The sequence below is a fragment of the Berghia stephanieae genome, chromosome 2, assembly GCF_034508935.2.
Source record: "Berghia stephanieae isolate SIO BIC M18660-M18661 chromosome 2, UCSD_Bste_1.3, whole genome shotgun sequence".
NCBI lineage: Eukaryota > Metazoa > Mollusca > Gastropoda > Nudibranchia > Aeolidiidae > Berghia > Berghia stephanieae.
In genome coordinates, this window is record NC_088361.1 from 51208952 (window position 1) to 51235258 (window position 26307).

General features: G+C 34.3%; 1 protein-coding gene across 1 annotated transcript in view; it reads right to left on the reverse strand.

The window, feature by feature from the left end:
• Positions 1 to 729: 729 nt before the first annotated feature.
• Positions 730 to 26307, reverse strand: part of LOC144965120 (huntingtin-like) — a 71878-nt gene continuing 46300 nt past the window's right edge. The window contains exons 45-62 of the mRNA XM_078900069.1: positions 25795 to 25975; positions 25093 to 25167; positions 24703 to 24846; positions 23538 to 23714; positions 22813 to 22907; positions 21599 to 21753; positions 20989 to 21057; positions 19863 to 19983; positions 19098 to 19373; positions 17698 to 17853; positions 15865 to 16067; positions 13884 to 13998; positions 13144 to 13289; positions 11893 to 11960; positions 10805 to 10937; positions 10086 to 10248; positions 8979 to 9139; positions 730 to 8742 (exon numbers count right to left, since the gene is read on the reverse strand). Of these exons, the coding sequence (XP_078756195.1) occupies positions 8553 to 8742; positions 8979 to 9139; positions 10086 to 10248; positions 10805 to 10937; positions 11893 to 11960; positions 13144 to 13289; positions 13884 to 13998; positions 15865 to 16067; positions 17698 to 17853; positions 19098 to 19373; positions 19863 to 19983; positions 20989 to 21057; positions 21599 to 21753; positions 22813 to 22907; positions 23538 to 23714; positions 24703 to 24846; positions 25093 to 25167; positions 25795 to 25975 (2628 nt within the window). The 3' untranslated portion in view covers positions 730 to 8552. The remainder of the gene's footprint in view (positions 8743 to 8978; positions 9140 to 10085; positions 10249 to 10804; positions 10938 to 11892; positions 11961 to 13143; positions 13290 to 13883; positions 13999 to 15864; positions 16068 to 17697; positions 17854 to 19097; positions 19374 to 19862; positions 19984 to 20988; positions 21058 to 21598; positions 21754 to 22812; positions 22908 to 23537; positions 23715 to 24702; positions 24847 to 25092; positions 25168 to 25794; positions 25976 to 26307) is intronic.

The following is a 26307-nucleotide window of genomic DNA, read 5'->3' on the forward strand; positions in this document are numbered from 1 at the left end:
GGCATCCGACCAGGGCCAGAACAAAACCAAGTAATCTCAGTCCAAGACAAAGACAGAAAGCAAATTGGAAAACATATAGGGGGATAGAGGACACAGTAAGTATCTCCCTGCCCACTATGGGAGATCAGGAACCCCACCCAGTCAATGGGTGTCAACCCTGTACCTAAAACTAGAAGGTTGAATTGATTACCATACCGCTGACAAATATTTGTACCCTAGTGTATATATTAAACAGAGTTATTAAAATAGAGTCTATATATATATATATATATATATATATATGTTCTACCAATCACCAAATACCACAAAGTTGCCGCCAGCCTTTAGTGGCTGAAACTGCTTGCGACTTGTGGTATCTTTGTGTCTTGTTTTTTAATAAGGAGATAGAGTAGATTAAGCAAAAGTTGATATGTATCCTCGTCAGTAGGTAAATATTATAATCCACTTATCGTCATTAGTATATCAATTCTTTTAAATGCATTTCACAAAGAATACCATAACATTTTTTTATTGTATTCAATTTCTTTGTCAAATGTCGGTGTTGAGGTGCATGTTGACCTTGAAAATTTCTATGGATTGCTCTCTTCCTTGGTTATTTTACTAGAGCCATGGTTTTACACAAATAATTGTTAAAATTGTTTTTTTGTTGTTGTTTTTTTTAACAATATTAACATTAAAATTAACAAAAGAAAAATGAACACATCAACAAACCAAGCCATTACACCGGTATCAAGACCAATGAATCAAGTTTATTTTAACTTCAACATGTCTCGTAAAAAGATTCAATGCCGATCTATATATGTAATTATTCACACTCATAATTAACCCTGAAAGACTTCACATCAGTTAGATATGGAGAAAATCCTTACAAAACTGTAAAGAGAATCCTTGTGAAATTGATGACATTTCTGTATTGTTTGGCACCGATGAGAACTGTACTGAATTGTAATCCCCGAGTCATCTTATGGCAGGTAATCCGTCTATGATTCTATTAAGACATCATGTCTCTTGCCAGTTTCAGATGAAACATGCACACACACAAACACACACACAAGGTTTAAATAATGAACACTCTAAAACAGCATAAAAAGAAAGCAAGAAAAATAAAACATCCCATAATTCCCCATTTAGCTTCACGTCTACATGATTGACTCCAGCCAAACCTACCATATTTCATAAATGCAGAGCAATCATATAAATTGGGTTTTTAATTAGGATTAATAATATTTTACTAAAGTGACGTAATTTCACAACGCCATGCAATTTTAAATCACTTGTGTCTGTTGTGAGTAATCTCCAGGATTATCAGTTTGACTGGTAGGCATAGGTCCAGCACTGCAGTCCTACAACCTTGCTGACTTGGATTTTGGATGAAGTATACGGGAGTTTGGAATGTTTTGCAAATGATGAAAACTGTGATGGTAAAGTATAAATAAACATGGCCATTCTAAAACGCATTTCCACTGATTCACCCCGCTCAATCTGCTTCACAATTAATAAAAAATATTTATAATAATCATAAAATACAAGAGAAAGCACTTAAACTTAAACATATAATAATAATAACAATGGTATAGATTTATAGTGTGCCAAACATCCCTTCATCTGAAGGGTCTGGGCACATAGCAAAGATTCAGCCCTTACACAGTACACAAACAATGCAATTATACACATAATCAAAAGAAAGCCTGTCTGAATAAAACTGTCTTCTTTTTTTGTTTGTTTGTTGCTTTAGGTCTCTTCCAACACAATTGAGGTTATATGAGAGACCGCTGAAACAAAAAAACAAGCAATCTAACAAAAATAGTACAAATGTAAATCAAAATCATAACCTAAAGATAACATAAGCTAAATTATAAATAACCAAGAACAAACAGGCAGAAGATTTACAGAAAAAAAAATATCCCCTGTCAAAAATACAATCACAAACCAAAGAAGCAGGATAGGCTAATAAAGAGAAGAAGAAACGACATCACTATCGGATCGTACACCCATGCGAACATCAAAAAATTGTCTTCAATCGATGCTTGAAATCCTAAAGTGAAGACAAAGAACTTATCTTATGTGGTAGCAAATTCCAAAAGCTTGGACCAGAATGCTGAAAGGCGTGTTCACCAGCCTTCACTTGACAGCGGGGTGTTATCAATTTGAGGTCGTTCATTGATCGAGGCGATCGCTGTGGGATATACCGTTCAATAAGGCTTGAGAGATATGTTGGTGATGAGCCTTCCAAGCATATGAATACAATAGCTGAAGATTTATAATTAATGCGCTGGTCCACTGGCAGCCAATGCAGCTGTTGTGGTAATTCGGGAGCTGCAGTTTTCCTGTCTTTCTGCAGTACAACGCGGGCTGCCATGTTCTGTAATTTCTGGAGTTTGTTTATTTTGTCCTTTGTGATACCAACAAACAATGCATTGCAATAATCCCTTTTCGGGAATATCAAAGATGTTACCAATTTGTTGCAGGTTTCCCTATTAATAAATGGTCTGATTGTTCTCATGTTTCTTAGAATGCAGAAAGCATTTGTTCTCACATTGTTATTATGTAATGATATCAGCACTAAAGGCTTTTGTCTTAATGATCTTAAATAAATCAGCAAAAACTGCATGCAGTTACAGTTTTGAACCATGGTGTACATGTATCTAACTGAAAAGCAAATGGAAGTCTTTCAAGATTTAAGATTTCATAACCCACAAATTTTATGCCTATCTTTTCAACCACCATTGTCCATTTAAAGCAGTACTTTACAAACTCAAAAAGGTATACTTCATATCACCAAAAGAGAAAAGCAACAATTTTACAATGACATTATTACGCCATCTAATTGTTTAAAAAAGAAAATTATATAATAATGCCATACTTCTCATTTTCTGACTGTACACTGTAAATGATTTGTAAGAGATTATCCGTTTTAAAAGCAATTTGATAGACATAAACAATGAAGAAAAATTCTAGCTCAGATCCCTAAATAATGCATCCAGTCCAACAAAACCTCAGATTCAACAAATTTTAACGGTTCCCTTTTTTTTTCTATTTGACACTACTAAAGTCACCTTGCATTCAACAAATTTGATTACCATTCACTTCGGCTACAACGAAGTAATTGAAACTGTGAGGAAGAGAAAAGACAAGGCTGGTATTTTAAACAATCTTGCATTGCTTACTGAACCCAGTGAGCTTTATTATTCACCACCATTGTCTAGTACTAGTAGACCACTTTAAGGTAGAGGTGGGGGCATTGCGTATATGTGAGTGTATTGCAAGCAGCAGCGACACTCGCAGTCAAATCAGAATGGATTATTTTGTTTCTCTTTGCTGTGGTACATTGGGTATGTAGGTGTATCAGGAATGACAAAGGGCGAGGTCTGAATGAGACATGGCCATGAGAGGGAACGGACAGTGAGATAGAGCAAAGGCGGGGAGATGATCCATAAACTTAACCTTTATCTGATCTTAATCTTAAACTTAACCAACTCAATAAGGGGTTGAGACAATCTTACGAGTATCCTGGTACTTGCGGGGGAATGTGGCAAGGGGGGAGAGGGGGATTCATTTATCTTTCACCAACTATAAGTGCATATAAGGTTGAATATCAATGCCAAAAGTGACACCTCAGATTCTGCAAAAACTGGGTTAAAATGAACATTGCTTACCAGTCCCGTAAACTTCGTTGTAACTTAGGTATATTCAAATTTTCACATTTCACATATAATACTAATTTTTATATCTATACTAATACTATATACATTGAAAAGTCCAGGTGACATCTACCAAAATCAAGTTGACACCATCCTCATTAAATTTTTAAAAATTAATATTTTTTAAACTGCAGAATCTATCTGGGAGCTGACATTTGGCCAGATCATAATCCAGTTGTCATGTGAATGAAAGTGAAACTTAAAATCCCCTACAGTAAAATACCGAAAACAAAATTTGACCTTTTACCCTTTAAACAACAACATTAGTATGCAATTGAAGTAAAGAATAGATATGTCTGCCTCATGGTACAAGCAAAAGGCGAAGGTGTTGAAATGCAGACAGAACTGGAGAAACTGAGGAATTGCTTAAAGGAGACAATGAACGAAACTAATGAGATGATGCTCAAAAATAAGATATATCTGAGAAAAAAACATGAATGACAGATGATATTTTGGAATTCATGAAGGAAAGAAAAAAGCTCATGGGAACCAATAAGTACAAATAAATTGATAAAACAGCATCAATCCCTGAGGACCTTAAAATGTCCATAATCGTCCTGCTCCCTAAGACCTGATGCAGTGGGATGCTCTAACTACTTAACTATGTCTGATGTGTCTTGTCTACAAACATTGTGGAAAGAAAGGACAATATATGAACAAATTTTAGAGATACTACACAAACAGACAAAATTTCTGAAGACCATCCAACAAAGAACACTCGTTCACTTCAGTCATATTAGAATATATAAAACAATTCATAAGAAGATACTGAAGGGAACAGTAGACCGAAAGTGTGGTAGAGGGAGAAAGAGGAAATGCTGGCATAAAAATATCAAAGAAGTGGCATGAATGAAATCGCCCGCCATAGAAAGAGATGGAAGACAATGGCTTCCAACCTCTGGAAAGAGAAGGAACCTGGATGAATAATAATAACAATAATAATAATATTGAAGATGATATTGAAGATGATGACATTAATAATAATGTTGAATATGGTGACGGCAATAAAACAAAAAGTAAACTGTAACTCTTTAACAGTCAATATTAGAAAGAGAAAAAGGACACGAAAGTATCTAGGTTTGGGCCCGAAAATATAACGTAACTGAAACACCATTTATTTTGTTATTAGATATTCATTCTCAGGCCTAAACCTACTCCATATCCCTTTCTTATATCAATAATAATGTTGATGATGATAAACAAGCATTGAGTTTATCTCAATGAATGAACATGATGTAATAAATAGGAATATTATGGGACTGGGTAGACGCATGGAATCGGGGCTAATCCATACCCTTATTGAAGAAGTCTTTACAATGAATGATCAACATGAAATTCTTATTATAATTTTTTACATTTTATAAAAGTGTAAATGTATAAAATAAAATTTCAAACTGTAAGGTGTTTTGTTGTGGATGTTATTTCAATTAATTTTACGCCGCTTTTGACACTTCTAGGTCATTGACATCTCTGTCTTGCAAGGTTAAATGTGCCAAAAGTCACTCAAAAATGGATGACAATAATAGTCTGCCAGATCTTAACACCCAAATGAAAAAGTGTGAATACTATATCAAGGTACACTTAGCCTCTGCAATACAAATGTTTTTAAAAGGATAACACTTCTAAAATTGATTTTTAAAAAAGGAAACTCATTGCTCACAAACCAAAATGTGCTATGGTATCATAATAAATGCCAATATTTTCAACTGTTTGCTCACCATAAGAAAACTATTGACCCACTCAAATCTAAATAAGATTTTACAGTATTTCTGTTATAAAAATAAAGAGCTTTGAAAACACTAGGAAGTTGAAATTAACTTATAAAATGTAATGACTCGACAACTCAAACAAATAGCACCCATATCATTGACAAACAAAGCCATATATTGGATAAAACGTCACAAAGTCTGGAGAACATAAAGTATACACAGATTTTTAAAAAATGTTCATCCTTGCAATATACATTGAAAACAGTATACACAGAAAACAAAATAAACCAAAAAACAATTTGAAATGTTATTATTTTGAAATTTTGTTAGCGGACCCTTAACAATTCCAAAGATCTAATTTACAAACTACCGTCAAGTCAAAAAAATAATAAACTACCCTTAAGCCAATAAGAATATTTTAGTATACTATTCATTCTAATCAGGATCAATAAAGTATATCTTATCTTATACCCAAAAAAAAAAAAAAAGTGATTCTCAAGTCATGGACGTAATCAACTTTGCTCAGATTGAACTGTTCACTACACTAAGCTTATAATTAGTTTCAGCAATGAACACTGGTTTAATTTTCCATACAAGTTTTCACTTTGTGAAAAAAGCAATGGAACTCAATAAAAATTATCTACTTTAGAACGCAACAAGCTTTAAATAGTCATTATGCCTAAATACATGACCAAGTCCATTGAATTTCGGTTTAAACGGTAACTCTCTAATCTGCAAGTTAGAATTTTCCAAAATTTAAATATTACCTAAGTGATTGGACACAACTTTTGTTCTCCATTAATCCTCACATGCTACATAAGTTTCTGTTTTCTTGTTCTCGTATTATTCTGTCTCTTTTATTCACTCTGCCCATGACAGTATAATTTTTCACAGATTCTCTAAACAGTAGTTTTTATGACCTGGAAAACAGTTTAGTTCGCAACTTTTATTTTAGATATCAGAATCAAATGAATAAAAATTGTATACCCAAACACACACAAGCACAGGGCAGTAAAGAGATCTGGAACTCCTTAGTGCCAGCAACCCTTCGGAGTCACAGTAGGCACCTAAAAAGTAAGACAAAGAAGACTAGTCTACACACCACATGGCACAAACGGATTGCTGGTGCATTAGCTGTTTAAAAATCAAAGAAAAACAAAACATGAATAAGGGGACTGTGAATTGTGCATTAACTGCACAGGCAGAAATGTCTAATGACGACACATTTGCAATAAAAAACACTGAATAACTTCATTCATACCCTACATGAATAATGTACATATTCTTGTTGCACATGCGTAAGTATTTGATCATTTTATAGCTTGTTCACACAACCAAATTAATATACTAATATATTTTATAATAAATAAACATTCGACTTGTCATTCTATCATTGGATCCATCAAGGCCACATCAATCAGAGAAACCCATGGACACCAGTCTCGTATTGCAATTGTAGTGGTGTCTTGCAGAATAAGACATGAAAAAACAGTTGCAACTAAGGCTTATCTAAGAAAGGTGATGCTTGTTCCTGATTTTACCAACAATGTCAACAGGAATAGTGCTAGGGTATATCATCCAAATCTTCTTCCTTATCCCAAATAATTATATTCAAATTAAATAACATGAAAAATATCATTGTGTATGCCTGTGTCATGAGAGCAGTCCTTCAAAAACAAAGCGAAGAAATAGGAAGCTAGTTTATCACAGAGCTTTCTGCCAGATCCAAGAGACCAACTAGCCAATTACTGCTGGGTGACAGAGAGCTCAGAAAAATAAATTCAGACAACCCGGGTTCGAATCTTGGGAGGCGAGTTCTCTATCAAATGAACGATCAGCACACCCTCGGTAGCATGAGCTCACATTTTAATTTTAAAACGAAGGTCAGATCAATTTTCATATTAGCCTTTACACCCTTTCTGTCTCAGGGTCTGTAATGCCTCAGTCCTAGGATAAGCTTTGTTTGTCTCTAAGTTTTCTATAAGTCAGACTGTGCAATATGCATCATAATAGTGAAGACCTTTAGAATACTTTCTTCAAATCAAACAGTGCTCTAATCTAACCCAAAATGTACTTAAACATTGAAAGTAGATCTAATAAACAATTCTTAAATAAATAAAGATAAAGGTAACCTGCATAGCAAACAATGATAAAATAGTTTCAAAAGTATTTTTTTAAAAAACAACAAAACAACATGGATTGTATTCCTCGTCTTGCCATGTACTAATTGTCAATCATTTATCCAACTGCAAGTCGATCATGATTTTTATCTCATGTCCGAGTATTTTTTTGGTCCCATGAAGAAGGGCTTATCAGTGTTACCTTCACTGTATAGAAATAATAGTGATTTAAAAAAAATACAAATAAATATTAGAGTGATGATCATAATAATAATAATAGTAGAAGTAGTAGTTGTAGAAGTAGTGGTAGTAGTAAATTAGTAGTAGTTGTAGTGTTAAGATTAGTGGTAGAAGTAGTAAATCATAAAAATAACAACAGAGCTTTTCAAATACAGCCATCACATAGATCTCAAATAGCTTAAAATACACTTGGCACAAAAAAAAGTGCATCCTGTAAATCGCTTTAACTCAGTCAAGCTAAATTAACCAAATTGAATTAAAACTGAAATTAACTATGACCAAAGTCCCATGCCCAATTTCAAAAGCCTAATTGATTGGGTTACTGAAAGGTGGAAAAAAAATATATGACAGCTGCACAAAACCCCTAAATGTGAGTGGAAATTGGAATTTGTAATCTGGGGGCCAAATTTTCAGCAAATTTGTTTTTAAAACATGGCAATTGGTAGGTTTTTGTTATTGCAATCTATGTCGGCTGTAATAAAAATACAAATTTCAAACTTGCATTGAACCTTTGGCCATAGATATGCTTTTTTACTCTCAAATTTAAATAATCTGGTTGTAAAATTGAGAGAGTTATTGTAAATAATGCGCTTTTCTTTTTGTGCCAGGTAGTATGTAACAATCAACATAAAGGTATTGAAGAACAAGGTCAAAAAATGTCTTTGACTTTGAACTATCTCAAAAGTTTCAGCAATAGAAACATTTTCATGCATTTAAGTCATAGGAATATCTTTGAATATGGTCTTCATAGCAAGTTGTGCTTCAGCACAATAATATTGGGACTATGATGTTAGGCATCGGACAAGATCACTATATGGTGAGTCAGGGGTGGCAATTGTCTGGAATGTTGAAGTGAATGCCCTTTTGTGATTATCCTCACTCAGTTGATGATAGAAGTCTAGAGCTGTTAGACAAAATAGTCTTCTGTCCACTATCTCCATGCGACCCATACGACCCAGGACATGGGGAAATCTGATAAACTGAGTTAAGGACCTTGTATGTTTAAAGTCATAGGATGTGTATATTCTGTTCTCCAAAGGACTATTTGCACACTGAGTATTTGCTCTTCTGGTTTAAAAACATGACTGATCACACCTTGGTCATAACTTCCAAGACTCTTTCTACATTTTATTTTTGGTCACACATCGTTCACACATCGAATTTGCTATAAGCACCAATTGCTGCTTTTAATCTAAGACAAAGGATACAGAGCCCTAAGCCAAGCATTATTGGAGGCTGAGATGAAGAAGAGTGTGAGGGAGGACATGGCCATCGACAGTGGAGATCTCTGAGTGAAATTTGACAGACTCAACATGACCCACTCCCTGACCACGTGGTGCTGCTGCTGCTGGTGAAGATTGGTGAATACCTGTGGTAATCAAAGTTACAGTTCAATAAGTGAAATGAATTAGATATGAGCATCTAAAAAATCCTCCAAAACAATGTTGTCAGTAAAAAAAGTAATTACCAAGATCAATATCTAGATAAACAATGAAAAACCGGAATAGGTAAACATTTTTTATTATGTACATAGGTGAAAATATAAGTGTGCTTAGGTCAAAATTCAAGTGAGATGATAGACTTTGAATTCAGGGAAAGAAGACCTTTCCAGTCACATCCTTGTAACTCACGAAAAGGCTAGATAACTGGGAGTATCTTAATAAATGCATCATTTGGTTAGACAAGGCTATATTATTTGGCTTGATGAGGTCTTAACAGTGACTTTTGTGGTAAAGGTGATCAGTCCTTTTGAACTCGTAACTAGTTTCCCAAGTTTGAAACCTGATCTTAACATCATAAGTCCCAAAGGCTTACATACATTTTCCTTGTTAAATCTGAGATGGGGTGTAATATTGGAGATATCTAGTGTTGGCAGAGCTCTTTGTCCAAAAGTGTTATGCAAGTTTTTAAAAGCTTGTTTATAGTCCTTTCTGTTAAGTTACTTATGTATATATATATATATATATATATATATATATATATATATATATATATATATATATATATATATAATGGAAAAGCTATTATTACCATAGTATATACTCCTTCCAATATATTGATATCTTTTTTTAAAAAAAATTACGCACATCACTTGCAAGAGGCAAATTAGGGGTGTGCTATAACAAGTAGCATTAAAGTTTAAACAAGGATGCAAACCTTAATATAGTTGGAAAAAGACTTTTGGACATGAGCAGACTGCCATTTTGACAAAACATCCTTTTAGAATAGTAAAATCCTGTCAAAGAAGAAAACGAAACTGTTCCTCTTGGCCATGTAAAAGCTTAGAGTATTTATGGATGAAAATGTCTGCCAACCTGGAAGACAACCTTGGCGATCAGAGATGGGTAGGGCTGGTGGGCAGACAAAAATTCTCCAATCACTTTGTTCATTATGTCTTGGGGAGGAAAGAAATCTGCCAGGAATGCTGGGAGCAGACGAGTAATGACTCGGGCCTCATACGGATAACCTTTCTTGATTCTGACAGACAAAAAAGCATTTGATTAGCTTTGAATCAAGAACCAATGTGTTGTAATGATGTCGAGTAACATAAAAAAAAAAACAAAAAAAAAAACAAAGCAGATTTACATATTGCTATGTTTTTCTGCGTTTCATTAAAGCTACACATTTCCCTGGTATCAAGAACTCCCTCAGGTAAAGGAAAATAATTTTTATAGTGTTAACTAAAAATTTGTTGTGAAATGAGATATCTAAGGAATAGCGCACAAATGGAAATAGTGTCCTTTTGAGTTCATCGCATTTTAATGCAGCAACCATCAAAGCTTCAACAAATTTTAAAAAATTATGATGGAACAATGATTTTGAAATGATCACCTACAATAAACATCTTTATAAAATATCCTGCTGTGAATTTCTACCTCTTTACTTTGAAAAATGTGTAGCAGAAAAAAGATAAAAGCCCTTTAAACTCATTTGCTGCTTTAAAAAAAATGTGGAATTTTGTTTCTCCATTCACGATTTATAAAGTGAAAAGTTTGGAATGACTTATTTAATCATGTGTTTTTGAAAGACTTGCCTATCAAACAGCACAGTAACTCTCTCCATGGCTAAAATCAGGGAGTCAGGGTCCTGGTGAAGAAGCTCTAGCCCTGGGGTGACAAAACAGTCATTCTCTCTAGGAGTTGGGCTGTACTGATCTATTGATTTCCCTGGAGACAGAAACGTACAATCCACAATAATAATAATAATAATAATAATAATAATAATAATAATAATAAAAATAATAATAATAATGATAATAATAATAATAGTAATAATAATAATAATAATAATAATAATAATAATAATAATAATAATAATAATAATAATAATAATAACAATATTAAAGTAATAATAATAATAATAATAATAATAATAATAATAATAATAATAATAATAATAATAATAATAATGATGACAATAATAATAATAATAATAATGATGATGATGATAATAATATTAATACTAACAGGTTTTGGTGGTACTTGTAGTAGTAGTAGTAGTAGTAGTAGTAGTAGTAGTAGTAGTAGTAGTAGTAGTAGTAGTAGTAGTAGTAGTAGTAGTAGTAGTAGTAGGAGTTGTAGTAGCAGCTGTAGTAGTAGTAGAAGTAGTAGTAGTAGAAGTAGTAGTAGTAGTGGTAGTAGTTATTGTTGTTGTTGTGGTAGTAGTCGTAGTTGTAATGATAAGGAAAAAAGTAATAGAATAATATTGGTACATGCTTTGCCTATTTTCAAAATATCTTTAATTCATACAAGTGAAATTAGTATTTTGTACAGAAAGCATATCATCTTGGAGTTCACACATATGGCTTGAATAAGATTATTATTTTAAAAATATGAATGTCTCTTGATTCGTTGATACAGACTCTGGTACTTTACTCCGATGGCGATTGTTGACAAAACCAATATTGCATAGCTTTTTAAGATATCTAAATCTTCTGTTTAATAACTCTTCACACACACACACATACACAAACACACACATACAGAAAGCAATTACACAACACACACATACACACAATAGCAGACATAAAGCACATATACACAGGCATACATATATGTTCGGGTCGAGAGTGTAAGACATTGAATAAAAATGAACCATAATCACCATAACACTAATACTCACCAGAGTACATACAGGTAAACATGAGACCTAAGGCAGCTAAAGCCCTCTGGGGATTGGGAAGGCACAATCTAGATACAAAATAAATGAGGAAAAAGACAAGAAAGATGATACTTATACATGGGAAATCACCTTGTACTTCATCATAATTAATAAATTAAAACTGGATTCTGGAAGTTATTTTTATCTTATTGTGTAAATTATAACACGTCTGTACAAAAAATTTCCTTTTTGGGATACAATAAAGTATTATTATTATTATTATTATTATCTCATTAAAAAAGTACTCATTCAGAGCCGTTAGTCTTGCTACCCTTTAGATAGAATGCAAAGTACTTTTCACTAGATCTTACAGACCCAGCTACCCAATCACTAAAGGGTAGACATGGGAGGTCTAAAAATATCGACTGCACCCAGGATAAATCTGGATCCGTTGCGTGTGAAGTGAGTGCTCTGCCATCAAAGCTATCAGGGCCCACTTACAGGAAAGATGACACTTAAAAATGAGACATCATCTTTTAATTCACCATAATCGATTAATATTAATACTTGACTCTAATTTGTTTAGATCACAAAGCTGCATTGTATAAAACAGTGAAAAAGGGTACATCTGTTCATAATTTGAATATAATAAAAAGGATAGATTTACCTTTCAATGATTTTGAAAGAGTAGAAAACAGCTTTAGTTATAAAAAATATATTGAAAGAGTAAAGACAAACCCATCTAAGTAATTCTGAAAAAGTAGGAGAAAATTTTATCTACCATTTACTTTGAAAGAGTGTTTATCTATCAAAGTGTAAAAAAGACATATATCTTAATGACTATAAATAATAATTTAAAAAATTAAGCTTTTATATCCCACAATAAACACTAAATGTACTACAAGCATTTCATAAGAGGTTGAGAGAACAGCAACACATAATATGTAGGACAAGACATGATGCTTGTAAGGCGCTATTACAATTATTTTGGTCAGATACTCATTTTATACTATACCTAAGTGCAGTAAGAGAATATGAGTAAAGAGCCCTTTCCAAGGACCTAACTTTGCACTGATCCAAGAGCCTCAAATCAGGGACTTACCGGTCCAAAGGTGAATGCCATACCACTAAGCCACAAAGCTGCACTTTAAAGGGCTAAAAAAAAAAGAGATATAAAGTAGATAACAGATTTATCCATCCATGACTTTAATAGGGTAAAAGACAGGGCTATCTTGATGACTTTGTAATGTATTGAAGATAAAATAACTTTACCTATCCATGCTGAGTTTGATGATGGTTTCTCTCTCTGCCTGTGAGAGAACATCAGTGACTAACAATCTTTCTGTACCTTTCAGGACAACCAGAAATATAAAAGATGATACATTTTCTTCAGAACTGGACGCCGTGTGGACAACCAACTGGTGAGATAAAAATGGAATTAGGAAGGGTGGTGAAAGTGACTGTCTGTTGTGTGGTTGAATTTAATGGGGATCATTGTCACCTTGGTGATGAATAGTTTGTAAACCACAAGTAACGTGAAAGGACACTGGTTTTCAAAAAAAAAAAAGGTACGATGATGAAAACTGACAATCAAGAGTCTGTCGTAACTTACTGATTGGTTTTTTATTTCAAATCATAAAGCAAAGATTAAAATGAGTAGCATGTCTGAAATAGTTGGGTAGTACACTGAGACAATAATCTAGAGCAATATTTTGTGGTAAGTTGACCACTTCCTTTCCTCGCTGCCTTTACTCTGGCCATATTTAAAGAAACCCAGTTATTTACAGGTTACTGGGTGAACAGATTGGTCGTGGAAACTAGATTTAAGAGCTGGGATTGGACTCAATCTACTCAGATTAGGAAGGGGTGCATGAATCATTATACCGCCTAGACAAACCTCAAATTATAATTTCCCTGCTATGAATCTGATTATAACTACATTACAACCATTTTTGCCAATCGAACAGTCACAGTAATGCAACTAGGACTCTGAATGAAGCTTGCTGAATTACCTGCATAATTTGACTGGTAAACTCTGAGTCTTTGATCTTTCCACTGAAATTTTCAATGATGTAGAAGGCAGTGGACCACATGGTAACCACAAACTGTTGGCTGATGATGCAGGTCCTAGTGTGAAACAGAGTTGATAGTAGCATTTGCGATAAAATTAATTATTAATAATAGTAAAAATAATATGGGGGGAGGGGCGGGAGAGGAGAGAGAGAGAGAGAAAGAGAGAGAGAGAGAGAGAGAGAGAGAGAGAGAGAGAGAGAGAGAGAGAGAGAGAGAGAGAGAGAGAGAGAGAGAGAGAGAGAGAGCAAAGTGATTGTGGTGATCTGTTTATCAAGACTAGAACACTCCATGATAATGATTTTATTACCTGTGATCTATTTTATCAAGGTTTTTTGCTCCACTAAATGCTTAAATTAATCGATGGTGTTAGTTTTCATATTGTGCTGTTTGCCTTTTTATGTGGATGATGGATTTAGGTCTGAAATGTTTCATCCCATGAGACTTGTAAGTCCCAATAGCTCAATAGCACAACAATCAACTGCAAGCAACAAAAAATCCCCCCAATAAAGCTTGATACTAAGCTGCTATAAGCTGTGGACTATAAGAAGTAATTTACAAAAAAGAATATAACAGCTTCAAAAAAGAACAAAATACCAAACACGGTAGGTTTTGGGCTCAAAACCCTTCTGCAGCCAACAACAAAAAACAATAAAAACATAAATACATTACTAAAAAAAAAAATAATTTGTATATCTTCTCTGTTGAAGAAAACTCTTGGAATGTAAACAAAAAGATGCATTCACTAGGTAACTAAGAGTGCAAAATTGAGTGGAATATAAAACAATTTGGTGCATTAAAAAAAGGGGGGAGCAAGGATAGAATAGAAATCGGTGTGAAATGCATCCATTGAAATAAATCAAATAAAGTTGTGGAAATAACAATCCAGAATTTTGATGAATCGGTGATCCTTTAGAAATGGAATGATCACGAATGTGAGCTAATCTTAATGTCATGAAGGCACAAAGCGACTCTTATCAGTCCTAAGTGTAATCGAGATATTTTCTGACCTACCCAGTCTATCTAGCAACAATTGGGTAGTTGAATCTTTTAGGTTTAGCATAAAGTGCTCTGCAATTGACTAACGTCCTACCAAAAAGGTAGCAAGCAATTTCTATGTTTGTTTTTTTTAACAACACAAAAAACTGGGGTAAACTCCACCAGCCTTATAGCTCTGAAGGACTAAATTTGGAGAATTTCCATTTTACCCTAATTTCAGTAGTATAAATCATATATGACCTCAAGCAGATACTTTGTAGTTCTACTTAAGTGAAAAAATCCCAATTGACGAGAGAAATGGGCTAGCCTCATTATATCACTATCTTTGTTAGTTTTTAAGGGTTTTACGGTGCTTTCAACACTTTTAGGTCATATCAGCGCCAGTAAAAAGGAAGAAAATGGGATAGAATTACAATTTAAGTACCAAAGAAAAAGGGAAATTAGGTAAAATAGGGAACATATGTAGATTCCAAGAGCATACCATTAATGTACTTATTACCTAAAAGTTTCATCCAGACACCAAACCTAAGAGGAATACACTCAAATGTTTAGAAAAAAAAAAAAATATAACTAACAGTTCATGACAGAGGGATGAATTTAAAAGGAAAGAAATATCACCACCTCAAAACTATAGATTTACAGTTGACTGTTTCCCTCCCAATCAAGGACTCCAGCCTGGGCCAGGACAAAATCAAGTAATCCCATTTTAAGACAAAGACTGAAAGCAACTCAGAAAACAGATATAGGGGGGTATAAGACACAGCAAGTGACCCCCAGCCCATCATGGGAGGTCAAAAGACCTCACCCAGATATCACTATCTTTAGGAAGGTCTGAAATGTGACAGCATAGCAAGGTTTCATTGTATATAATATAATGATTTAAAAAATTGAAAACATCAAAAACAAAACAAACCAAAAACTTACTGGGACACCTGAGACACAATGGATAAGTGTCTGGACAGGAAGTCTGTGAGAAGAGGAAGGATGGAGGTGATGATGTCGCCAACTGAATCCCCGCCTTCAAACAGGTACAATGATCCATGGAGTGCTGAAATCTTGGTAGGTAGGTGTGTACTGCGCAATCCAGAGTCGATTAGTTTAACCACCCTCTCTGTAATGGCTGCCTCCTGTGTGTGTTTGTGTGTGTGTGTGTTGTATGTGTGTGTGCATGTGTGTGTATGTGTGTGAATGTGAATGTGAATGTATGTGTGTATTTGAGTAGATGTGTGGGTGTATGTGTGCAGGTGAGATTTTGTGTAAGGAGTGGGGACAGGCAGAGGGGTGGGGGTGGGGGGGGGGGGGGGGGGGGGAGGAGAGCATGGTGGTCAATAAAGCAAAATCAGGATAAAATTTTAATTCACGACAAAATAATATAACAAATTCTAACGAGCTAGGACCAAAGACAAAAAATGTAAACGTTTTAAATTTTGGAAAGGAATGCTAGGAAAGGATTTTATAGAAAAGATGTGAATTTCTAAGAATGGATTCTCCATGTTCAATGTGGCTTCACGATGCTTCCTATATTCCATCCAGTCACATGACATAAACATCCATATAATAAAGGACAGGCACCTCTGTTGGTGACCTATTTCTACTTACACTTTTACCAAATTCATCATTGCCTATAGCAAGATATTCATTCAAAAACTAAATTGAGTGGGCTAAACATATAAAAGCCTTCAAGGACATAACGCTGAGGCCTGAATAATTCATCCATCCAGCTATGGACAATACTCAATGATTTTGACTTTGTTACAAGATGAAACCTCACTAAGTTATTGTATGAGGCGGTGAAAAAGTAAGAGAAGAAATTAGAAGACTAGATTCAAACTTGTACAGCGAGGATGAAATCGCTATTTACCTAAAGAGAACAGAAATAACATAGATATCTAAGCTAGTCACTGCCAAAATCAAAGTTAATTCCTTCATCTTTTTCTGAAAAGAATTTCATGAAGTAAACCTGCTGTATTCTTGAACTCTTAAGAAAAATACAAGAATCCTAAGAAAACCATTTATTCACACAAGATGGGTATGTGAATGCTTAGTGAAATTTGGCTAAACTGAAAATTGTAAAGCCAAAAGGATTAATAGATCAAAAAGAATTTGTGACGTTGTCAATATTTCTTTGTAAACAAACTGTTGATAATTTCAACGCGTTGCTATTCCATACTACCATGACACTATTTTTAAAACATGCTTTTAGTTTATCATTTACACAACTTATTTTTTCTTTTTTAAAAATGTGATTTGAATATCCTTGACACAAAATTCTGCAGGTCAATTTACTTCCCATGAAAGCAGTCAAAATCTGTACCTTTCTGACACAAGCAAAGACCATACTGCTGAGCCATGCTGCCCTGGGGTAAATTCCTCCTTACTGCTTGTCCTCAGGTATTTGCTACTTTCCATTACTTTTGAGTAGTAATAGTAATGAAATTAATGGAATAACCTAACATTAACATAGATATTATTGGAGATCCTTTTATCTAGGTTTAACCCAATTTTAATGAAAACCATTTCTTGACAAGCTGTAGAAAGATTGATGTAGATGTAATAATAACATACGCATACATGACATACAACAAAGAGAGAGAGAGAGAGAGAGAGAGAGAGAGAGAGAGAGAGAGAGAGAGAGAGAGAGAGAGAGAGAGAGAGAGAGAGAGAGAGAGAGAGAGAGAGAGAGAGAGGGGGGGGGGGGGGGGAGAGAGAGAGGGGGGGGGGGAAGAGGAAGAGACAGGCAGAGCCAGAGATCCTTACGGTTCCAATGACAGCCGTAGCCTTACAGAATCCAACCATCAGGTACTGCATCAGCAACTCGTCCTCTATGGGATGGGTCTTAAGAAGATCCAGTAGCATGTCCTGCATGAACTCATACTGCTCTCTTTCCATAAACATGTCTGACAAACTCACCATCTAGGAACATCAAGAGGTAACAAGTATTGCTTTAATACAAAGTTAGGTATGTACATACATCAGAATCATCACAGTAATGCATGTGCAATTTAATACATTGTACTTGTTTGATACTTTATTTTGACTAAAGCTCAAGCACTCAGATAGGTGATAGACTGAACATGAAATGACAGCTTGACTAGCTCCCCAGAAAGAAAACAAATAATTGAAGAAGAGGCAGATATCTTTTGTCATTGGTTCCATCATTGACATAGTGGCATAACTGTTATCAAATCTTAAATTCACTTTCACCGATATTGCAAACAATTTATCAATTAAAACTAAATTAGCTTATTAAAATTTAGCATTGACAGTAAAAAACCCCACCCACTCTCGATTCTTCAACATGACATGATTTCACCCATGCTGAAATCAAATCATTAGATTTTGTTTGATGGATCCCTTGAATTGTCGAAAATTTGTTGCGATTAACAGAAGTTTGTTGCAATTAACCAGTGATTTTTTATATAGAATTAATTCTGTTTCTTGAGAAATGTTGCGATTAACCAAAAGTTGCAATTACCCGAGTTGCGATTATCCGGAGTGGACTGTAATAATAATAATGATAATAATAATAATAATAATAATAATAATAATAATAATAATAATAATAATAATAATTATAATAATAATAATCATCATCATCATCATCATCATCATTATTATTATTATTATTATTATTATTATTATTATTATTATTATTATTATCATCATCATTATTATTATTACTATTATTTTTATTATTATTAACATCATTATTATCTAGTACTGTTAGCGTTTAAGTCATATAACCTTTAAAAAAAAAGAAACTTAGAGGATATTTTACAGGACAATTTTGAAATAATTACATATACTAGAAAGCAGAGCAACTACTATGGAGTACTTGACTCAAAGTCAAATAAAACAGTTTTGAATTCAAATTGAGTTTTCTTTGGGCTCTAAAAAAAATTGCCTTTTCTCTCTGACTCAAATGTACCCCCATCTGAATCTGTCAGATTTGACAGAAAGTACTTTGTTAGTGTTCTATCATAAGGGAATCAAGCAATTGATACATGTCCATTAGTTTCTTCAGAAGCTGGGATAAATTCTGGCCCTATGGCTCCAAGGAATTAATACTTATGGTAGTTATTACCATGACCCACTAAGAGACAGTATAACATTATACAAAATAAAGAAACAAAGCGGAGAAAATTTGAAAATCTCACCGACTTGACAATGGCATTGAGAAGCATGAGAGGGGGTTTGGGGTTATTGTCGATATGTAGCCAAGCACCATACAATTCCAACAGGAACTGGAGACAGGAATGGATATCTAACCCACACTGTGTAATACTCCTGGCTGACAAATGACCAAATGGATTGCTGCTGGCACTGGACGTGGCTGAATGGCCAGGACTTTCAGCAGAGTCATTAGTGGTGTCCGAGTCAATGGGTTGAGTGTCCAGGTGACCAATCAGAGACCAGATTGACTCCACAGATATCTGACAGGATGAATGAGGAAAGTAATTCTAGCTTATGAACAGGATTATGATTTATATATTATGTAAGGGTGGAGGCGAGAGAGAATTTGAGAACATGCTTAACAAAATTATTTGTTTTTGCTCAGTAATGCAAAATAATCAATTCTCGGCATACTTTAAACCCTTCAAAGGGCATACAAGCACAGCATCTGACCATGGTTCATCATGTTTATCATGGCTTTAAATTATTTTGCATTCTGTATTTGTTTTCTGAACATTTTTTTGGGCCTAAATCTGGTGTTATCTTTGGATGACTGGCCCAATGCTGAATATTGAGTTTTAAATCAAAACAATGACATTTGACTAAATTAAAATGACTTTATTGGGGAGAAAGAATTAAGTTTCCTGATTTTTAAAAAAATCTTATTTTATCCTAACCGACAAAACAAAGACAATCAGTCATTCCACGCAACGGGTACAGATAAATAAAACAAACAAATAATAACAAACTTGGCTCAATGCAAAGTCGTCTGTTCCAATTTCTCTTTCCAGGTTTCCATATAAGATTCCCACCCCTGACTTGCTATCCAAGTTATCACTTTGACCTTGGTGGGTACTGACATGGTCTCTTCTGAAAAAAAAATCAAACACAATAAACATTTCTAGATTAATCCTTTTCAAATGTGACTTCACTAACAATGTAAATATCTATTCCTCAATACTTGGTTTCAAGTTTCAAGATAGGGCACTACACCGCTCTGGCATTGGCAATTGATTTGATTTCAATAAGAATATTATCAGAATGCGAAGCTTTGATATTGATCTAATGACTTGTGATATTGATTACAAAGTGGCAACTCTGTCTACTTTTGTGAAAGGCAAGCGAGATTGAGTGTGGTCAGTGACTGGAGAGGTAACAATAAGTAAAAATCCCTAATCTTTTAGCCCTCAGTATTGTGTCCTTGAGTAAAACTTGACATAAAATTTCCCCTTCATCTCAGGAGTCAAAGAGAAAATAATTATTGTGGAAGTTATTGTAAGAGCATACCTAGAGGCAGTTATTGAGAGATATTGCAAATGTTGCTGCTTGAAGCTCGAAATAAATAAATGACAACCATAAAATGGAATGGAAATTTAAATTTTATTTACAATGACTACTACTGTGAGTATTTCAGGTAAAATGAGAGAATGCCTTGATAGCGCCATCATCTCATCTCTCATTTGTCTTTAGTGTCTCATTCATCGAGTTTTGACAAACAGGAAACCCAAAACGCCCACATCTTTTGTTTTTGTAATTTAAATTGAAAAGCTTTTATTCAATTCATTTTATGATTGTTATTTAGTTCTTGTGAGAGGATGCCTACTAGGTAACATGAACTGTATGAAATGGAAAATCGGACACAAATGACCTGCTGAGGGAAACCTGTCATTTAAGAAAAAAAAAAATATGAAACAGAGAGAAATATAAAGAAACCCTTGTAGATCATTATGATCAAAAGAACTACAAAACAAATAATGACTCCATTTCGACAAACAAAATTCCTCCTAATGAAATCCAAATTCTGTATGGGAATTACTTGATTTAGAGTAAGATATTTTTTTTCTAACTAAAATGTCACATGATCAAAACACTTACCTTTTGGCGCACAAACTGATGATTTCTTCTTCTATCAGGCCCCGGATCACAAACAATTTTTTGCCACACCTAAAACAAAAAAGTTTTGAGTGAAGAATATATATCTTTGACTTGTCTATGAAACTAATACAATTTCTATCTAGGAGAAATTATACAGTACAAGAGACATTTTCAGACAATTTCAGGGCCAACAAAAAAGAAAGCAGATGGGATGGTCAAGATTTTGGTAAGGGAGATTATTTGAGATACCAAGAGCAAAATATCCATTTAATTTCACATCACCTTAAAATCCAATAGTGGCAGGCAAGATTCTGCGAAAACGGATATTGTCAAATGGTTACAAAATTCTATTTTAATAGCTGAACAAATACAAAAATAAAAAAAATCATCTTTCAGTTGTCTAATCGTTTTGATCAGGAATGGACAAAAGCAGATAACAAGCTGAATGTGATCAAAAGATTGTGATTGTGCACCTCATAGAGAGCAATTAAAATATTGAAAGCACAAAACTGAAAAGGTTTTTTTCTCTCAATTAGCATAGATTTCAGATAATATTTTTACTTTCAAAGAAGAGTCTTAACAAACAACCCAGACACAGAGCTGCTTTTACCGTGTGTGCATAAAAGCCAGAGGTTTGTCCCTGGGTCTGATTTCATAAGTACTGTTTCCAGGATTGCCTGGCTCAGGTACTAGAGATGCCTGAAGCAAGAGAGACGTGATGGCCTTCACTGCAATTACCATCGTCTGAGACTGTTCCACTTCCTCCTGGAAAGGAAATAAAACCGTGAATGATATAACCTAGATATATTGTCAGTGGCTCAATCTAAAACTTCACTCAGTATTTACGTAAGTTGGTTTTAATGATTAAGTTACACATGCAACCCTGATGCACACTGAGTATGATGAAGATCTGAACACATGTGTATGAAAGGTGCAAGAAAGAAAAATACAAGAAAAAAACCATCCCAAAACTGGGGATTGAATCTCAGACCTTCTGATTACTGATCAAATGTGCTACCATTACACCACAGAGGCTCACGATAGTTGGGAGAATTTTAATACCTATATTCTTAACAAGGCTACTTGTTTTACCCTGTGAACCCTCGCTTGCATCACACAACACAGACATTGAATATGAGAGGACAGGGACAACGATATTTGAGTTGCTCCTTTTTTGTTGTTGTTGAAAATATCAAATTAAGAAACTAGGGAGCAGGCACCGGTGTAAGATAAAGATGTGAACAAGGGTGTATGAAGGTGTTAGACAAAGCAAGAAAGAAAAATACAAGATAAAAATAGAAGAAATGAAGCAACTCAAATATCTTCGTCCTCTTCCTCACGTGTTCAATGTTTGGTAGTGTGATGCAAGCGAGGGTTTACAGGGTAAAACGCGTATCCTTGTGAAGAATTTATTTATTAAAATTGTCCCAACTATTGGGAGCCTCTGAGGTGTAATGGTAGCACATCTGACTGGTAATCAGAAGGTCTGAGGTTTGATCCCCAGTCGAGGTAGACTGATTTTTTGGGATGTTTTTTTTTCTTGTATTTTTCTTTCTTGCTTTGTCTGGCACCTTTCATACACACTTGTTCAGATCTTTATCTTTTACCAGTGCCTGCTCCCAAGTTTCTTAACTGGGTATGATGTGAAAGTAAGTGTTGAGACAATGTTAGGAGCTTGGTATCCTCAAGCATCCAATTGTTATAGGACCATAAATCAGCCATTATCTTGTCTTCTGAAAATTATGGTATCTTATCACAACAATACTTGTGTCCACAAATGACCATATTTTATCCAGACTAACATATTTCCAAGAGGATACTCACTTCAGGTGAGAGTTCCATCCCCATGTGAGGGACAGGATTCAGGACTCCAAGAAGACTCATCCAGCTTTCTTCAAACTGCTGTCTGTTTAGCCATCCTAGAATTATGATTTAAAAATAAAAAGATGAGTAAACAGAATGACAACATACTATTTCCAAAAGATATAAAAGGACAGATCAATAAGACATGTATATTATATTTAGGAGCGATTAATCAATACAGTCAGGGACATTATTTAATGAAATCCTTTGAAATGTGATTATAGCGACAATTAGAATAACTGTCATATTCAATAAAAAATTGTTGAGTGTTGAGTGCTGCCATAAAATGACATCACCCAATATAACAGACATTGGTCAAAATTAAAAATTTATGTCTGAATTAGTTCTGCTTCTCTACACATAATGTTAAAAGTCAATTTCTAACATTCAATTTTAAAAAACAACGTAAAATCACTGTGCCTATTGAAGTTTAATGATGATGAATATTTTTTTTTAGCTCTCCTGTAATATCAGGTTTAATCTTTATACAGGATTTTGTCACTGAACAACAGAATAAGAGTGTGATGTGGAAAGGTATTGATATAATCAAAAAGAGAAGAGATTTTAATATACCTAGCTGGGTTATAATAGAAAAAATAGAAAAAAAGTTACTCAAGTTGTGTTGATTAAACACTTCTATGATGAAAACACAGAAACAAATGAAACAGAAAAGACTTTTGACCAACCAAGAAAATTGGTCCTGGTGACAAACTCTTTGAGGACATCTTTCTCCTGTATATATTCCACTGGCAAGGGAGGAAGACAACTACGCAGTTCTCCAGATGGACTTGGGGACCATCCAAGCTTCCAGACCAGAGGGGGAGTCCTGGCATACGAGTTGACGATGGGCAGCCGTGATAAAGCTTTGCGGAAATTAATGATTAAAGAAGTGTTAATAATCAGGACAAAAAAATCATCAGCTCTAGAAAGATTAAGGCACTATTACATTTTTATTTGACAGCAACACTTCTACTATTACCCAGATACTCATTTTACACCTGAGTATGGCAAAGGAATGTGAGTAAAGAGCCTTTTCCAAGGACTCAACACTGCACTAGTCGGTTGGTAATTTATTGACTCAAATAGCCTGAATAAATAATAATTTTCACAGTTCTGACACAGCTAGAATATTAGATTTTTTGGTATTATGTTATTTGAAATCTCTGATAGACAACATATCTGCAAAAACACTAATTGTTTTCCAATTTTCTTTAAGTGTCAGTCCATGGACATGAATGCAGAACCTCCTGATCAAATTTCTGGTGCTTTTTAAAATGTGCTCTTATCCATCAGCTGTTGTGTTACAAAGACCATTTCATAGTTTGGAGGCTGATTTTGTTTGCATTCCTCCTCATTATTATCCAGTGAGATATTCTAGTTCTAATGGTGTAGCATTCATAAACAAAGTGGGTAGGAAAGTGCAAGAAGACAATAGAGAATAAAAATTTCGCGATCTTACTGGTACGGCAACTCCGCCTGGCGGGGGAGAGCATGGCTCTACTGTTTGAGCTATCTACTGCTTCGCTCCAAAATTTTAATTCTCTATTGTCTTCTGGCACTTTCTTACTCACTTCATTTCTTGTTATTATCAACATAAGTGCCTGCTCCACTCACTTTTCTGAATTAAACATTCATAAACTGATGTTCGTACAAACCTCATATCCAACCTTGATTGCAAAAACTTTCTTTATAGTCGTTAAATCTAAGTTTTATTTTGCCAGGTCTGTTTCATCTCTCTTCTGTACATCATTAATTCTGCTTTCAATTGATACTGCCATTTTGATTAAGATAAATTTGTCTGGATAATTCAGAACTTAGTTTACAAAGACAGAACATCGTTTAAAGTCTCACCTATGACAATGGTCCTCATGGGTGATGCTAAAAATGGGGGCATTCTAGGTTCCTCCCAAACTGTTGTGTCAAGTCGTGTCTGCAGACAGTGGACCATCTCAGATATCTGGTCACATGCTCTTGTCACACATGCTTGTAAGGATACTGGTTGTGATGGGGTTAAAGATTGATGGATATTATGTGTGCTTGGGCAAATTCTTGCGGTGGTGTTGATGAAATGATGATGATAATGAATAATGACGATGATGATGAAGATGATGGTGATAATGAATAATGACAGTGTTAAAGATGATGATAAAGATCCCCCTCCCCTCTGTGTGTGTGTGTGTGTGTGTGTGTGTGTGTGTGTGTGTGTGTTTGTGTATATGTCGGAAAAAAAAATTGACTAACCATCATCATCCTCAGGTTCCTCCCTGTGGTCCTCATAGAAAATTCTGGCCACATCTTCACCTGGTATCACAGACACTAAATGTAGAGAAGAAACCAACATGTGATTATACAACAAAAACGTAGAATAATTTGGGTCTTTAAATCACACTTAATCAAAGGTTGACAATAAAATTTAAAATTTTGGAATGCTAGGACTCTGCAAATCATCCTTATTATTGTATAATGTGAAGCAGTACACAACTGAATTGAAAACTAATATAAATAATGATGATGATGATGGTGAGACTGGCATCTCGTTATTTTTCTCATATATTCAAACATTTGTCATAAATATATATGTATATCAAACGTTAATCAAAACATTGCACAGATTTTTTTCTTTTTTTATTTTTAATATATATAGGGAGGACCTCTAGTACACAGTTCATTGAAGGATTTAATTAAAGTTTGGAGTTTATTATATCTTTTCAAATGACTACATGCTCCTGGTTTTCCATGAAAGACATCACAATATCAACTTCTTGATATGATCATTAACATCTGACAAAGCATTTTAAGACATAATTTCACTTTGAAAGAGCCTGTGAAAATGATAATCCATATATCTATGATCCAAGAGTATCAACTGAATTTGAATTGAAATAAAAAAACTGACAGTAAAAACACTTTATGGAAATAAACAACTTCTATTATGGACCTCACCAGAGGATAGTATTTGATGCATAGATGCGATGACTGAGCACACCCAAGACGCATTTTCTATCTCTCCCATCAAAATATGTAGATCAGAGTGTTGCAGTAGCAGAGCCAAACAACACAGACAAGTGTGTAGATGAGCTGATTGGGGCACACTATCGTGATGATGGAGGGAGTAATGCACCATCTACACATAGAAACAAAAGATCGAGGTGAGGACAAAGTCAGTAAATAGGAGACACATGGCTTAGGCATTCAAAGCTGGCTGATTATTTTCAAACTTACATCTTGGCAATCAAAACACCTAAAAACGTTTTAATATCATCTTTCCAAATGGTGAAAAAAATTAAGTAAAATTCCATACCCACCAATGGGTGTACAAAACATGGAACTCTTGAATTGTAGTAAATAATTTAATTTTATCATGCTAATGTTATTTTTAAAAAAAATGTGATATGTGATTGAAGATGATTCATTTGAATAAAAAGTATTCCAATTAAAGAAATTTCTCTAAATTGA